Genomic DNA, 14,180 nt, shown 5'->3' on the forward strand with positions numbered 1-14,180 from the left:
GTAGTATTAAGTTTGACCTAGAAATACATTGTAAAATCTTCTGTCCCATACGCTGCTGTATCAGTACTGATCCTGTTGGGTGGCATTTGTTTCAGACAGTGTTGCAGTATATTTTCTTTATAAATGGATTTGCATGTAGGGCTTATGAAAGGGGAAAAAAAATATTTGAAGATTTGTAGTTGTTTTGGGGTTTGCTAAAATCTCAAGCTGCTAAAACCTCTTTGTCATCCACTGCTTGTATAATTCCTGTTGCCATTGTGTGTCCTTACTGAGGTCAAGTCAAACTGCCCAGTGAAGTGCAGGTCAAAAAAGGGGCATCTGAAATAAGTAGAACTGTCTCTCTTTTTGGCTCTCTAGTCTTGTTAAGCTCATACATGTCTTTAATTACTTAGTATGATGGCTGCCTTGGTTCAGAGTTGGATTTAAATATAATCTGGTGCCTTGTTTTGATGCTCTTGCTAGTACTTGTTAATGTTTTTTCACCAGAACTCAGTTTGCAAAATTTTGTCTGCGTATTTCTTGTAATGTGTAGGATGTTTCTTCTGCTCTTGATTCCTCCAGTGGCTGACTTTCCTGTCGCCATGTTTTGAAGAGTTTTGTTATCCCAACATATCCCTGCAGACATTACCCTGATGGAGGGTATGTGTAGGAGACAGGAATACATCTTAAGTCACTACACACTGGAAATTATCTTAGTTATAAAATAACTAATGGAAAATACAGTTCTTGCCAGTTAAATACAGTATGGCTGGTTAAATAAAATTTATCTGAAATCCCATAATTGCAAAGTTTCCCATGCAGTATCCCTTGTTCCTACTGGGACAGCCTGCATTAATAGGTGTGTCTTATCCCTCAAAGTAGTGTTGCAGCTTGCAAGGTGATGCAGGGATTTCTTCCCAGCCTGCCCAAAAAAGCCTGTCTTCAGTTTCTTCAGCCTGACAAATGCAGCTTCAGATGTGGACACTTAGGCAGGGGGAAGGGCTCTTTGAAATAGCTTCTACAGATTGGGGCATAACAGTTTATCCTCACACTGCTGTTGCTATAATGCCTTGGGGCTAGGGCCTTTAAACCATGCAGTGATTTTGAAACCTTTTGCATCTGATTCATTGCTTCCAACAGTATTCTTCATTGTGATTTTTTTTTTTTTTTTATCCCTTGCAGCATAGAATATTTGGAGAACATCCAGCAGCTTTTAACAGCAATAGTGAAGAAGGTTCCATTAATTACTGAAAAAAGTAAGCAGTAAATGAAAAGGCTTTGCTTTCTGTTTTCGGTGTATCAACAGAATGCCTTGCATACTCTGTAGCCGCAAAAATTATTAAAAGGCAGAACAAGATGAAGCCATTCTCCTAGAGAGCTTAGTCCAGAGATTATTCTAAAGATGCTTAGAATTAGAATCATAGAATCATTTAGGTTGCAAAAGACCTTCAAGATCATCGAGTCCAACCATCATCCATGCCCACTAAACCATGTTCTAGAGTACCCTGTCTACTCACTTTTTGAATACCTCCAAGGATGGTGACTTGACCGCTTCCCAGGCAGCCTGTTCCAATGTCTGACAACCCTCTCAGTAAAGATATTTTTCCTAATACCTAACCTAAATCTCCCTTGCCTCAACTCGAGGCCATTTCCTCTCGTCCTATCTCCAGCCACCTGACAGAAGAGACCAGCACCCACCTCACTACAACCCCCCTTCAGGTAGTTGTAGAGAGCGATAAGGTCTCCCCTCAGCCTTCTCCAGACTAAACAGCCCCAGTTCCCTCAGCCGCTCCTCATAAGACTTGTACTCCAGGCCCCTCACCAACTTGGTTGCCCTTCTCTGGACATGCTCCAGCACTTCCATGTCTTTCTTGTAGTGAGGGGCCCAAAACTGAACACAGTACTCAAGATGCAGCCTCACCAGTGCCAAGTACAGGGGGGCTATCACTTCCATAGTCCTGCTGGCCCTGCTATTTCTGATACAAGCCAGGATGCCATTGGCCTTCTTGGCCACCTGGGCACACTGCTGGCTCATATATTGCCGGCTGTCAACCAGCACCCCCAGGTCTTTCTCTGCCGGGAAGCTTTCCATCCACTCTTCCCCAAGCCTGGAGCGCTGCATGGAGTTGCTGCGACCCAAGTGCAGGACCCGGCACTTGGCCTTGTGGAACTTCATACAATTGGCCTCAGCCCATCGATCCAGCCTGTCCAGATCTCTCTGTAGAGCCCCCCTACCCCCAAGCAGATCGACCCTGCCTCCCAACTTGGTGTCATCTGCAAACTTGCTGAGGGTGCACTCACTCCCCTCATCCAAATCATTGATAAAGATATTAAACAGAACAGGGCCCAACACCGAGCCCTGGGGAACACCACTTGTGACCCGCCGCCAACTGGATTTCACCCCATTCACCACAATGCTCTGCGCTCATCCATCCAGTTAGGTTCTTCCAATAAAGCCGAATACGTTGGCAGCAGTTATTAACTTTCACCTGGTTTTTGTTTAGAAATAGATTATATTTCCTCACATAATGGCTGCAAGTAGGTCATCTTTTCCCTGATTTGTCCTTAATGGATGTGCTCGGCGTTTTTTTGTTTGTTTGTTTAATACCAGGTTTTCAGAAATGCTTGCAAATATAACATAGCTCAGCATTGGAATGTGTTTCCTATTGGGTTTTTTTTTTTGAAGATTTTTTTTGCAGAGAAACTTTGTAATCTTGTATAGTACTTTATAATTGCATACCTCTCACATATGTACATAGCTGAAAATGTGTCAGCTTTCTCTGGCAACTAACGCACTTTGAACAAGTGGTCCTGGAGGCTGGGTAGGGCAGACCCTCTCTGCGCAGTGAGCAAAGTAGGAGTGGGCAGCACAGTAAAGCTTTCATTACATACAGCTTTCTGGCCTACAGTAGCATTCATGAATCCATCGCTTAGGATTCATATCCCCTCCTCATGTTTTTGCCAGGAAACTTTTTCACCATTGTTTCATTTTTATGTTGTAATTTCTTTGCAAAAAAAAAGTTTTCCAAAGGAAGAGACTTTGACCAGTAAGACAGACTTACAGGTCTACATCATTACAGTTTTGGGAGGAAAAAGGGGCTTAAAACAGCATATAGCCATAGATACCTGTGTATGTGACCAAGAGGGATACTGGTTCTGTATCCAAAAACCAGTGTCTGCTGCACATAACTGTCCTGTGCTCAGAGACAGCGCGGTATTTGTAAGAGTTAGAGAGTTACAGTCCTTGATCCTGTGAGCATGAAACACATTCCCCTCTTCCTCCTCACTAAATAACATCAAAACCAGAATTTATCTTACTTCACTTACTAAAAATTTAGTACTGTTTTTGGCTTTGTGTTTTCTAGGTGAAGATGCAAGCTCTTTCTGTGCCAGTTCAGTGGAACAGTATTACAGCTGGAATATTGGGAAGAGGAGGGCAGCTGAGGTAATCCTCTCCTCCTGTGTTTCATAAGCAGTCATAGGGACACAAGAAGGATTTCTGAATTATGGAACCTTCCTTGTTGTTGGCTGAACTGTTTTCTGAAGCAGTCTGTTGCATTTTAAATGGAACCATTACTTACTGCAAGGCGCACTGATTTGTGTCCAGGTAGTGATCCAGTTTGTTGTTCAGAGACTTCAAGCAGAAGGGATTCTGAAGGTCCTTTTTAAGTTGATTCAAAGAAAGATGTTTTTGAAGCATTTTAAAAATAAAAATTTTTGCAAACTGTCCTGTTAACACTTTATCCTCATCACTCCTCTGTGGCATATTACGCTTATGGTAATTTTACCCAGCTTACTTTGTCTATCTTTTAATAGGATTGTGTCTACTTTCTGTAGGAAGAAAATTGAGGGATCTGACATACGCGATGCTAGTGCTGAAATAGATTGTCAGTTCACCAAAGATAAATATTTCAGTTAATCTGGACCTTTTTGTATTGTGGTTATGTTTCCCCCTATTTCTTCATAATTTTGTCATCTTGCTATGGAATTTCACAGGGAAGACATTAAAACTGATTAGACCCTCTGCTATTGCCAACTTAAATGATTAAAGAGTTTAACCAAAGTTTTGAGAAACATATTTTGCTGTAGTGGATTTCTTGCACTATGCCATCTTAGATATTACTTGGGAGATGAGACATTTCAAGTCAAGACAAATGTGTCTAGGCCCCTGTAAATGTGTGTTGCTTTTTCTTGATGTTTTGCTTGGTAAAGCAGAGTTTAAATGACCTGCCTACAGCTGCCTAATATCAGGATTAGAACCATCTTCCCCATTTGTTTTTCCTCGTCGTTCTGACTTCTGAGAAAATCATGTTCCTTTTGTTTTCCTTGCAACCTGGATTATTGTTCTAGGCCATAGTCTAGCCTTAAACATTTTAGCCAGTGTGATGAACTTTCCCTTTGGTTTGTCACAGTGGCAACGAGCCATGACAGTGAGAAAGATCCTGCAAGAAATCATAGAGAAGCACCCCAGGTTTCACAGTATTACACCCCTGAAAACAAAGCATGTGGTACACTGGTGTCGGTGCCATGGCTACACTCCACCTGACCCCGAGACCTTACGGAACGATGAGGACTCAATTGAAGATGTGCTGACGCAGATAGACAGTGAGCCGGGTGAGTATGGGGGGACAGAAAGCTCCTTTCTGCCAAAGATGCTGCTTATTAAATGGCTCAGGACTGTGTGTATGTGCACACATGCTACTTCTTCAGGAGAAGGGGATTCTTGCTTTCTTTGTTTTTAAGTTAATTCACTTTGGAATAACAAAAGTTGGAGGTCGTAAGGGCAAGCCTACAAGTGAGGCTGTCCCTTGTCCCTATCAGTCCTGATGTTTTCTGGGGCCTCTTTTGGGTTTTATTTTGCTTGGAGGTCTTTGGAGACCCAGTGTAGACAAATCTTGAGAGATGATTCTTGCCCCACAATGTAATAATTTATAAGTGGGCACACAAACTAAGCATAGGAAGTAATGACATTTCTGCCCTTGGGTAAGCTTAGCCTCTCTTAAGACTTACCACGCAAACAGTGTGAGTGAGTGCAGGTACAAAAAAAAACCCACCAAACCCAAACCTGGCAGGCAGTGTGGAGCTCAGTGGGGGTTAATTTACCTCCAAAAGTAAGGTGAAGTGGCCTGTGTGAAGATTCGTGTTTTGTTATTACAGCTGCTATGTTATTTCACTAGGCATAGCTCTGGGATCTCCACAGTCCATTTTAGTATGTATTAAACATACATCTTTAATTTCATCCATTCTTCACAGTTAAGCTCTCTTGTTTCACCTTCAGATAATCCCTTTCCCAAAGCTGAATGTGTTTCTGTTCTGATCACACAGGGTTTTAAGGAATTTCACAGAAGTGTGTGGATTTGATTATTCTTTGCCAAGTCTGGCCCTGTATTGCAGTTGTTAAAGGTGGAAAGGAAGCCTACATCCACCTCTTAATATTTTTACCTAAATAACTAGATTTGTGTTTGTCTTTGAAGAAGAGAATCTGTTTATTGCATAGCTTTCTAATAAAGGTTTCACTGGCTCGTGTCAAGCGTGCAGAGAATAGGTTGCCCTTGTGTAATTCCATTGCAAAACTGTCTTCTGATTTTTCTTAAAAAGTATGATAATACTTGTCACAATGTAAAAGATGATTTAGTGCTACATGGTGCCTACATAGTAAAAAACTCCATTTCTCCAAGCAAGTTGAAGTGCATCAGACTGCTTTGCCAGTTGTCAGAAAGTTTCTGTGAAAATGTTTGAGACTCACATTAGCCTGGTTTTGTTCAAAATGCAGCCTTCTTCATTGGTGTAGGGGCAGATGAGGGAGAGGACCATGAGAGTCATGAAGATATTATTAGAAGGCTCTCAATGACTGTTTGCATTTCCGTTCATCCTTACGTTTGGTAGGAACTACAAAAATAGCTTCCAATTACCTTAATTTCTTAACATATTTTGAGTGTGCATCTGTTTATAAACAGCTTTCCATAACCTATCATGTGTTTAATTGATGCTTCTTTTTCAGAATGCCCTTCATCGTACAGCAGTGGTGAGGAGCTGTGCCGCAAACTAGAGGAACTACAGCAATTTCTGAAACGAGAACCAGAACATGAAGAGGAAGTAGATATTCTCAACTTTAGCGAGCCATTAAAAATAAACATTAAGAAAGAACAGGAGGAGAAACAAGAGGAGATGAAGTTCTATTTGGCTTCCTTGCCTGCATCAGAGTTTGTGAGGGACACTGCAGAGAAGGTAATAAGTGAATCATAAAGCTAATAAGAACTGTTGTTAAGCTAGTTGTGGTCTTACATTTATTTAGTTGCTTTTCTTTCATCTATATGGACTTCTGGGTGTTTTATGAAAGTTTTTTTTAAATGCCCTGAAAAAATTGGACCTTCTGACTTACAACACTCAGCTGGCCAGTGCTGGCAGGAGAAAGTGAAGCATGCCAGCCGGGAGGTCATTTCAGAGTAGCTGTGTTGCAGGGCTTAGTACCAGAAAAATCATCCTGGAAGGCTAGAAGCAAGGGGAAATGAGGGAAGAGGAGCACTAGCACTGAATTCTTCCTGTCCCATCACATGAAAGATTCAAACTTGTTGCTTCGACCAGAGCTGTTTAATAGCAGCTCCTGAAAAGGGGATGCAGTAAAGTTTAGACCACAGTAACCTTCTCTGCTGCTTGGATTTCTTCCCCCTATTCAAATTAGGGTAAAAGAAAGGGAGAGGGGGGTCTTTTGTCACAGCAGCAGGAAGGAAAGAGAGGAGACTGTCTTGGCTTGTAGGAAAGGGTGCTCTGCTTGTACCAGCGGAGACAGGAGCAGCATTTGTGGGTGAAAGAAAGGATCTCCCTCTCCACCTCAAATGCTGACATCAAGGGACAAAACTTCAGTTCTGCAGTGTATCTAGTCTCTTGCTACATAGGTGACAAGGGCACAGGCATGATGAGGGTGAGACTGGGGGCTGAAACACTCTGATGTGGAACTTCTGTGCCAGGAGTACTGTTTAAAGTGGGTTGCCATAGTTAGGTGCAGGGAAGGTGATGTATGGATGGATTTGAGTATATGTACAGTTTTTAAAATGGAGCTTCCATTCTCAGTCCAAAGGTACCCAATGCAGCCTGGTTTTTGTGTGGACTTTGAAATAAAAATTAAAACCTGCTGTTGTTTCTTCTGTGGTTTACAGGCATTTCTGCAGGCTGTTCTAATGGTCAAGCTTCATTTTGTCCAGATTTTTTTTAAATGAAGCCTGAGATTATACTGCTTGAAAGTTCTAGAGTGTCTGCTTGCTTGTTTTTTAACTACCCTTTGTAATAGATTTTTTTTTTCTGTTAATGTCATTTTCATCTAATCTGTAATACAATGTGGGCTGTGTTATTTGATGTACTAATTTTTTTTTTCCTCTCGTGTTTTATAGATAGGGATTTCTTTTCAGCCTGCTGAAGTACAAAAGAATGTTTATGCATCAGTAATAGAAGATATGATTTTAAAGGTAAGAAATTATGTTACAGTAAGAACTTCTCTGCAACTGTATTAACCCAGTAATGTAGAAAAAAAGATGGAATATCCTTATTAATATGCATTTATCAAATCAGGAGATGCAGAGTCTGATGTCTGTCTTTGTGCATGTATAGAAAGATACATAGCTGGCCAAAGAGAGTCATATACTTCTCTGTGTGTTTCCAGCTTTCTGATTTGTTGGCTTGGACACAGAACAGTGATTTGCAGATTCTCACCGCCAATAAGATAGTGACTCATTCTGTAACTTTGAAAGTACCCCTTACTTTGTCCTACCCTTCAGAATTGGAGGGGAATCTGCCAGAGTTCTGTAAGACTTGATTATTTTATACAAGGCTAGCTACTTTTTCCTAAACACTGTTCAGTTCCTTTTTGCCTGGGTTGTCTCTCCTGGGAGACTGCTGAATTCCTGCAGACAGTAGCAGTTCTGCCTTATACGAGAAACCATTTCTCTATCATAATCACTTTTGGAAAAACAGAGACCATTTCTTACCAAAGCTTTGAAGAGCATGGAGTTGGAGTTCTTGGCTTTGGACTGAAGGCTAACACAGATTATTTTTGGCAGCACTCTGCTGTATTTCAAGCCAAAGACAATTTTGGAGGTTGTTATACAGACTGCTGCTTATCAGAAGATCAGTTTTACAAAAGCTAATTGATTCCAGGTTACACACGCACCCGCATGCACGCTTCTGTTGCGGTCTGTTACTTATCATAGTGGAACTCAGATACAGATACATCCATTTGTAGACACAGATTGTAGCCATCAGATTGCTCCATTATAATCGTAGAGTTACGCCAACTTTCCTGACTGAATGTCCCAGAAACCTGTTCTAGTCTTGATACAGGCACAGAAAGCCAAGATCTTTAATTAGCTTTTGATTGAACCTTGATTAAGCCAAGTGCATAGGGCGTACGGCTGCTGTCTGCTTGCTGTCCAGGCTGGGAGGTTTTTGTGAAAGTGTCTTGACATAAGCCTGGTGACCACAGGGAGTGGCTAACAAGCATATACCAGCTCCCAGGAGAATATCTGGAACCTGCCATGTACAAGACAAGCTCTGGTGTGTGAGAGAAAGGCCCTAAAATGCTCTTTGAAGCACAGGCTCTGGAACATTGGATCTACCCTGCTGTGCACATACTGCTCTACCAGACCAGAGAGAAACCAGACTGGGCAGTTGCAGTCTGAGCTCTGTGCATCTACAGGTCCCTTTCTTTCTGTTAAATATACTCAGTTCTTATTACTGTGCTAATAAAACTCACTTGGACATCTTTAACTGCCCCCTGCTGATTGAATACAGGATTGAAGTGAGCCAGAATTTCAGCTGCTCTTATACTGATACTCAAGCAAATAGCCTGTTCCTTTCCTCTTTTCATAATGCTGTCTCCTAATGTTGTCTTTTGTCACAGGCCACTGAACAGCTTATGAGTGACATTCTACGCCAAGCACTAGCTGTGGCGTACCAGACAGCTCCTCACAACAGGTACAGCAGCTTGTTTCCTCTTGGACCACTTACACTAGCACTAAGGACTGAACTGCTTGAGGAATTTAGTCAGATTTTGTGTTACTCAGACCATGTGAGTGAGGGAATTTATGAACTATATTCTGGGAAGATTCAAGCCTTTTGAGGGGGTTTGTCATCGCCTAGCTCCACAGTGGCAAAGCATGGAAACATAGACAATGTCAAAAACTGAAGCAGCATTCTCTGGTGTGGCCAAGCTCAAAGGCAGATGAGCTGTTTCTGCAGGTCTTCTGTTGGAAGGACCTTCTCTCCCTTGTCCATCTCAGGTTACCATGTAGACAACTTACCCATGGCCCTCCAGAACTTAGAAAACTTAAATAATCTCTTCTTTATTTTACTGATATCTCTTTTCTGGCTCAGATAATGAGTGATTTTTATGGTAAAGATTAGGCCATATCTTGATTTCTGTCAGCAGCATGATTTAGGATAGCTTGTAGTGGTTTGTTTCTTTTTTTTTTTTTTTCACTTTCAAGAAAATGCTTAGTTTAAATATTTACTTGTATGCAATATATAAATATTTATATAAATATATATTAAACATATGTGTATATGTTATATATAGAAATATATACACATAGTCTGTGCTATAAAAGTTCAAGAATTAATACTTCCGCACTTGATTTTCCTGTCCCAGTGCTCACGATGTTTCCCCCAGTCATTTGAGTGGCTTTTTTTTGTGCTGTGACACTTTAATGCTTTTCCTGTGTTGCTCTAACCACCTGCTCTTTTATCCTTTTTTGATTGATCTTTTTTCTCCCCACCCCCCTTTAGTAAATTTATTGACTTGCTACTTTATGCACACATGTCTTTTTATGTATTATAATACCATCTCTGATACATTCCCTGCAGGACTCCAAGAGAGATCACAGTGATGAATATTCACAAAGCCATCTGTAATATTCCCTTTCTTGACTTCCTCACAAACAAACATATGAAGATACTAAATGAGGAACAATGAAATAGAGCAGAGAAGATGCTACAGGAAAGGTGGATTTATGACTGAAGTTGGGTTGACAAATTCAGTATTTCTGTAGGACACTATTATATACATTTATAACATTGGGCTACTAGATTGTTACCTCCAATTAAAGATGCACCTTAATGCAACAAAATGATGCTCTGTTCCAAATCGAGTTGTTAAATGTCAGTGTTTACTTGGTAAGTGTATGTTCAGTGGCTGAACAAACATTGCATCGAGTTGCTAGCTGTGAGAGACTCCACAGGCCTGGTCCCTCTGAGAGCTGTATTGATGAGATTGAACTTTTTTTTAAGAAAAGAAATTACACTTTTTGATGCAGTCTACATACGAGTTGCTTTCCCCATGCAGTGGGCAGAACAGTTGCTTTGGCGCTCTCTGAGAAAAGTCAAAGGCAGCTTTTAAAAGTGGGTCATTTGAGTAGATGGGTGTGTTGGTTGGTTAGGTTTGGGTGTGGGGGAGCAGAAGGCTGATGGCTGCAACAAATTCTGCCAGTCCTGCTTGAGCATGATGTATGTGACTGAGAACACAGCTGGGTAGGCTCATCATTAGTTTATTCAGCTAAGTGTCACCTAACCAAATTCCTTGCATCTCTAGAGGAGGTATCAGATGCCAACCCTTCTTAGTCACCTCAGAAAGGCTAGACTGACACATGCTCAGTCAAGGTAAACCATGATCAGGCTTGGTAAGATTTGACTGACTACTTGTCCTGCATGGGGAAGAAGAGGAGCATGAACAGTATTCAGTGTTTGTGGGCTTGGACTGGCTGAAACTGTTTGCTTGCCCAGCAAGTGCCTCCCCAGGCTGTCAGCAGGATTGGAGTGTGCTGGAGGGCAGGTGACCAGCTGTGTTGTACAAGTCTTAATGTTTTGACAGCATTCACTGATGATCAGCTTGGATTGTGAAGTGCTGTGGGAGCAGCACCACTTTGGCTTAAGTTCTGCTCAACACAGAGAGGCCTGATAGGATCTAAAAATCAGAGATTTGCTGCTTGCGGGGAGCTCCTCTGATGTCTTGACTGCAGGAAGAAGTTCTGCTACTAACCCCAGCACTTACCTGTCTCAGGAACATCACTGGTGTAGGAGACGTGTCTGCAGCCAGGCTATCAACACCTCGCTGAAGAAGGCTTCGCTGACAACATCCTGACCACCCCACATCCACCACCCTTTGTTCTGCCCCATGGGTGCTTGCTAGTAGTGTGAATAAGCCATTGTAAAGCTGGTGGGACTTGTGTTGGACTGTCATGCTTTCAGGGTGCTTGTTTTGTGAGGCAGTGCTATCATGTGGGTGGAGCATGGGTCAAACAGCCAGAACCTCCAATGCGCTGATCTCAGCTGGGTCTCCGATCTGCTGCATGACCTTTGATTTAATCACTCTGTGCCTCAGTTTCCCCATCTCTGAGCATGGGGAGCAGGATACCTACCTCACTGGGGTGTACTGAGGCCTCACTCTTGTTGGTGCCGTGCTTTGACAATACAAAGCCTTTTTTAAACATTAACCTACAGTTATCTTTCCTGGCCTGGGGTAGGAACAGAAATCTTCAAAATGTTATCTTTTGGTGCTTTTTTGGGGCTATTAGACAGGGGATGGTAACTCCAGTAGTGTGCAGGAACTGTGGAAGATGGTTCAGTTAGAGGGTGGTTTCAGGCTTGCAAGGAGAGTAGCATAGGTTTGATGCAGTTCTTAAACTGAAGAAGGTACTGTGTACCTCAGATGAGATGCTGCCTGTCTTCTCCACCTTAAATAAAACAAGGATCTGCAGGAAAGCCCCTCTCTGTTCATCAGAGCTAATAGGGAGTTAGTTTGCTTGAATATAAGAGTGGCAGAACCTGACCCTTGAATCTAGGAAATGGGACCAATGGATGAAATCCAAACAGCATTCAGAGAAGGACTTAAATGCCCCCTAGAAAGGGCGTTTCAGATGCTCTGGATTCAAAAGATAATCCTGGCTTGTTCGGGTGAGCTGAGTGCAGGATTGCCTGCACAAGTAAAGTGCACAGCTTAGCCCTTACATGAGTTTTTCAGCTGAGGTCAGTGTGAAGGAGTTGAGCAGTGGTGATTATGTTTCAGCTCAGTGTTGCAAGTTGGGAGGAATCCAGGTAGCTGGGGAACTGCAGGCCCCACACTTTGTAGGCTGTAGTGAACTCAGTCCATACTGCTTTCAGGCACCCCTGTATGCAGCTTTTACAAAGAAGGGCATTTTCAAGATATCTGTCGATATTGCTATGACAGCCTACAGGTTGTGTGGGAACAGCCTTTTGGGCAAAGTCAGTCATGCTGTGATCTTCTGCAATGACACATGCATTTCCAGCCCCCGTCTTTTGTGGGCTTAGTTTCTCGGATTTTGATACGCCCAGAGCAGCTATGAGGATGCAGGAGCTTGTCTTTGGGCATCTGTTTGCAAATTGTGGCTTCCTTGTCTGTGTCCTGCTTTTCTGTGAGGAATGGAGTTTCAGAATGAGTCCTGAACCTGGCCCTGAAGCAGGCAGGTAAATGCCCCTTGTTCTTAATGGGGTTCTTGCAGTGGAGATCTGTTGCTACATTCCTGGGCAACCACAGGTTATTCTCCTAGGAGATGCTATATTAATAATATATAAAGTTTGCTGAAGAAAAATAAACTGTTAAAAGCAGATAGAAAATAACATTTGTTTAGTCCTTCAGATGTAGGAAACGTTTGCAACAAGTTCTTTGAATTTTGAAAAGTGGTGGGAGAAAAAATTGTCAGAAGTTCCTGTGGGAATTGCGTGGAGATGGGTTAGAGGTTGTGGAATTTCATGCACCCGTTCAGGTGTGTGTTGAACGCTGCAGATGATACAGTGTGTTGAAATGTTATGGTATATTTCTCTGGCTTTCTAAAGAGTCTTGATACAAGTTAAAGATATCTTTACAAATATTGCCCCTATTTGTAAGGCTGAGTGTTTAAATCCTTCATGTTATCTGTATTATACTGTATAATTGTGTAAGATACGTATGTTTACAATAAATTCTTTTATTAGCTGTGCTAGGATTGTCTTCACTGTCACCTGTCACTCGAAGTTTCTCCAAATCCACAGATTTTTGTGTGCTCTGTATATTCAGACTGTCTTAGTTAGTTCTGGATAAAAATTGGTAGTTTGATCTGAAGGAAAAGGTAATTTTTCCCTTTTCTAGTTAAAGCTCTTGGTTTTGGAGGTTGGGGGAAGGGAAGCCAGGAGCTCAGCAAGCTTAGCTCCTCCAACTTTTCATTCTCTAGAGCAGCCTGTTTAAAGAGCAAGTAATTGGTTTGTGTGGAAGATGGAAAAGTGTGGTGGGTTGACGTTGGCTAGCTGCCAGACACCCACCCAGCTGCTCTCACTCCCCTTCAGGAGAACAGGGGGAGAAAATAAAATGAAAAAGCTTGTGGGTCAAGACAAAACAGGGACATCACATGCCAATTACTGTCATAGGCAAAAGAAACTCAACTTGGGGAAAATTAGTTGTAACTTACTGCCAATTAGAATAGAGTTGGGTGGTGAGAAACAAAAAAACCCAAACCATCTTTCCCCCCCGCCCCTTTTTTCCTAAGACTTGGCTTCAGTCCTTCATTCGTGACTCCCACCTCCTCTCCCGCCGCAAGAGGCGCAGGGGATGGATGGGGGGGTTGCCCTTAACAGTCCCTCTTTGCCAGTCCTTCCTCCCCCCTTTCTTAAGCATGCTCTCACAGGGGCAGTGCCGGCTCCTCTGAGGGGCTCAGCTCCCCCAGCTCCCCTGGGCTGGTTGGAACTGGACGGAACCAGCTGTGTCCAGCACAGGGCAGCCCTGGGCTCTCCTCACAGAGACCCCACAGCCCCGCTGCCAGCTCCTGGGCATGGGCACCCAATACAAAAAGGAATGGAAAAAAGTGAGGAAAGCTAACTTCTCCATTTTCCCCAGGCTGTGGGGAGGCATAAGCTGTGTCTGTGAGCAGACCTAATGCTCCGTTGTCTTTCAAAACACTGCTAAACTCATTCTTGTTTGTACTAAATCCCCTAGAAGTGCCTCCTTAAATGAGCACACACTGCAATTCCTTTATGCTGCCAGAGCCAAACATGACCACATGGCCAAGGAAGGCTGGCTGTGGCCGATGGGCTGGCCCCTTGACGCTAACCACCTCATGCCTTCCCTCCTGGCTGCCACCGCCCTGCCTTTGCATTTGTGAACACATCTCTGGGACATGGTGGTCAAGAAGGCATCAGACCATCCGCTTTAGAAATGAAGCTCT

At 42.7% G+C, this 14,180-nt stretch overlaps 1 protein-coding gene across 5 annotated transcripts in view; it reads left to right on the forward strand.

Moving 5' to 3' along the window:
* Window positions 1-12,965, forward strand: part of YEATS2 (YEATS domain containing 2) — a 51,713-nt gene extending 38,748 nt beyond the window's left edge. For all 5 annotated transcript variants that reach the window (XM_049802184.1, XM_049802186.1, XM_049802187.1 and 2 more), the window contains 7 exons: window positions 1,162-1,235; window positions 3,345-3,424; window positions 4,392-4,593; window positions 5,981-6,207; window positions 7,368-7,442; window positions 8,873-8,946; window positions 9,835-12,965. In XM_049802184.1, coding sequence (XP_049658141.1) covers window positions 1,162-1,235; window positions 3,345-3,424; window positions 4,392-4,593; window positions 5,981-6,207; window positions 7,368-7,442; window positions 8,873-8,946; window positions 9,835-9,943 — 841 coding nt within the window. In that variant the 3' untranslated portion in view covers window positions 9,944-12,965. The remainder of the gene's footprint in view (window positions 1-1,161; window positions 1,236-3,344; window positions 3,425-4,391; window positions 4,594-5,980; window positions 6,208-7,367; window positions 7,443-8,872; window positions 8,947-9,834) is intronic.
* Window positions 12,966-14,180: the final 1,215 nt, after the last annotated feature.

Source organism: Accipiter gentilis, chromosome 6, assembly GCF_929443795.1.
Source record: "Accipiter gentilis chromosome 6, bAccGen1.1, whole genome shotgun sequence".
Lineage (NCBI taxonomy): Eukaryota > Metazoa > Chordata > Aves > Accipitriformes > Accipitridae > Astur > Astur gentilis.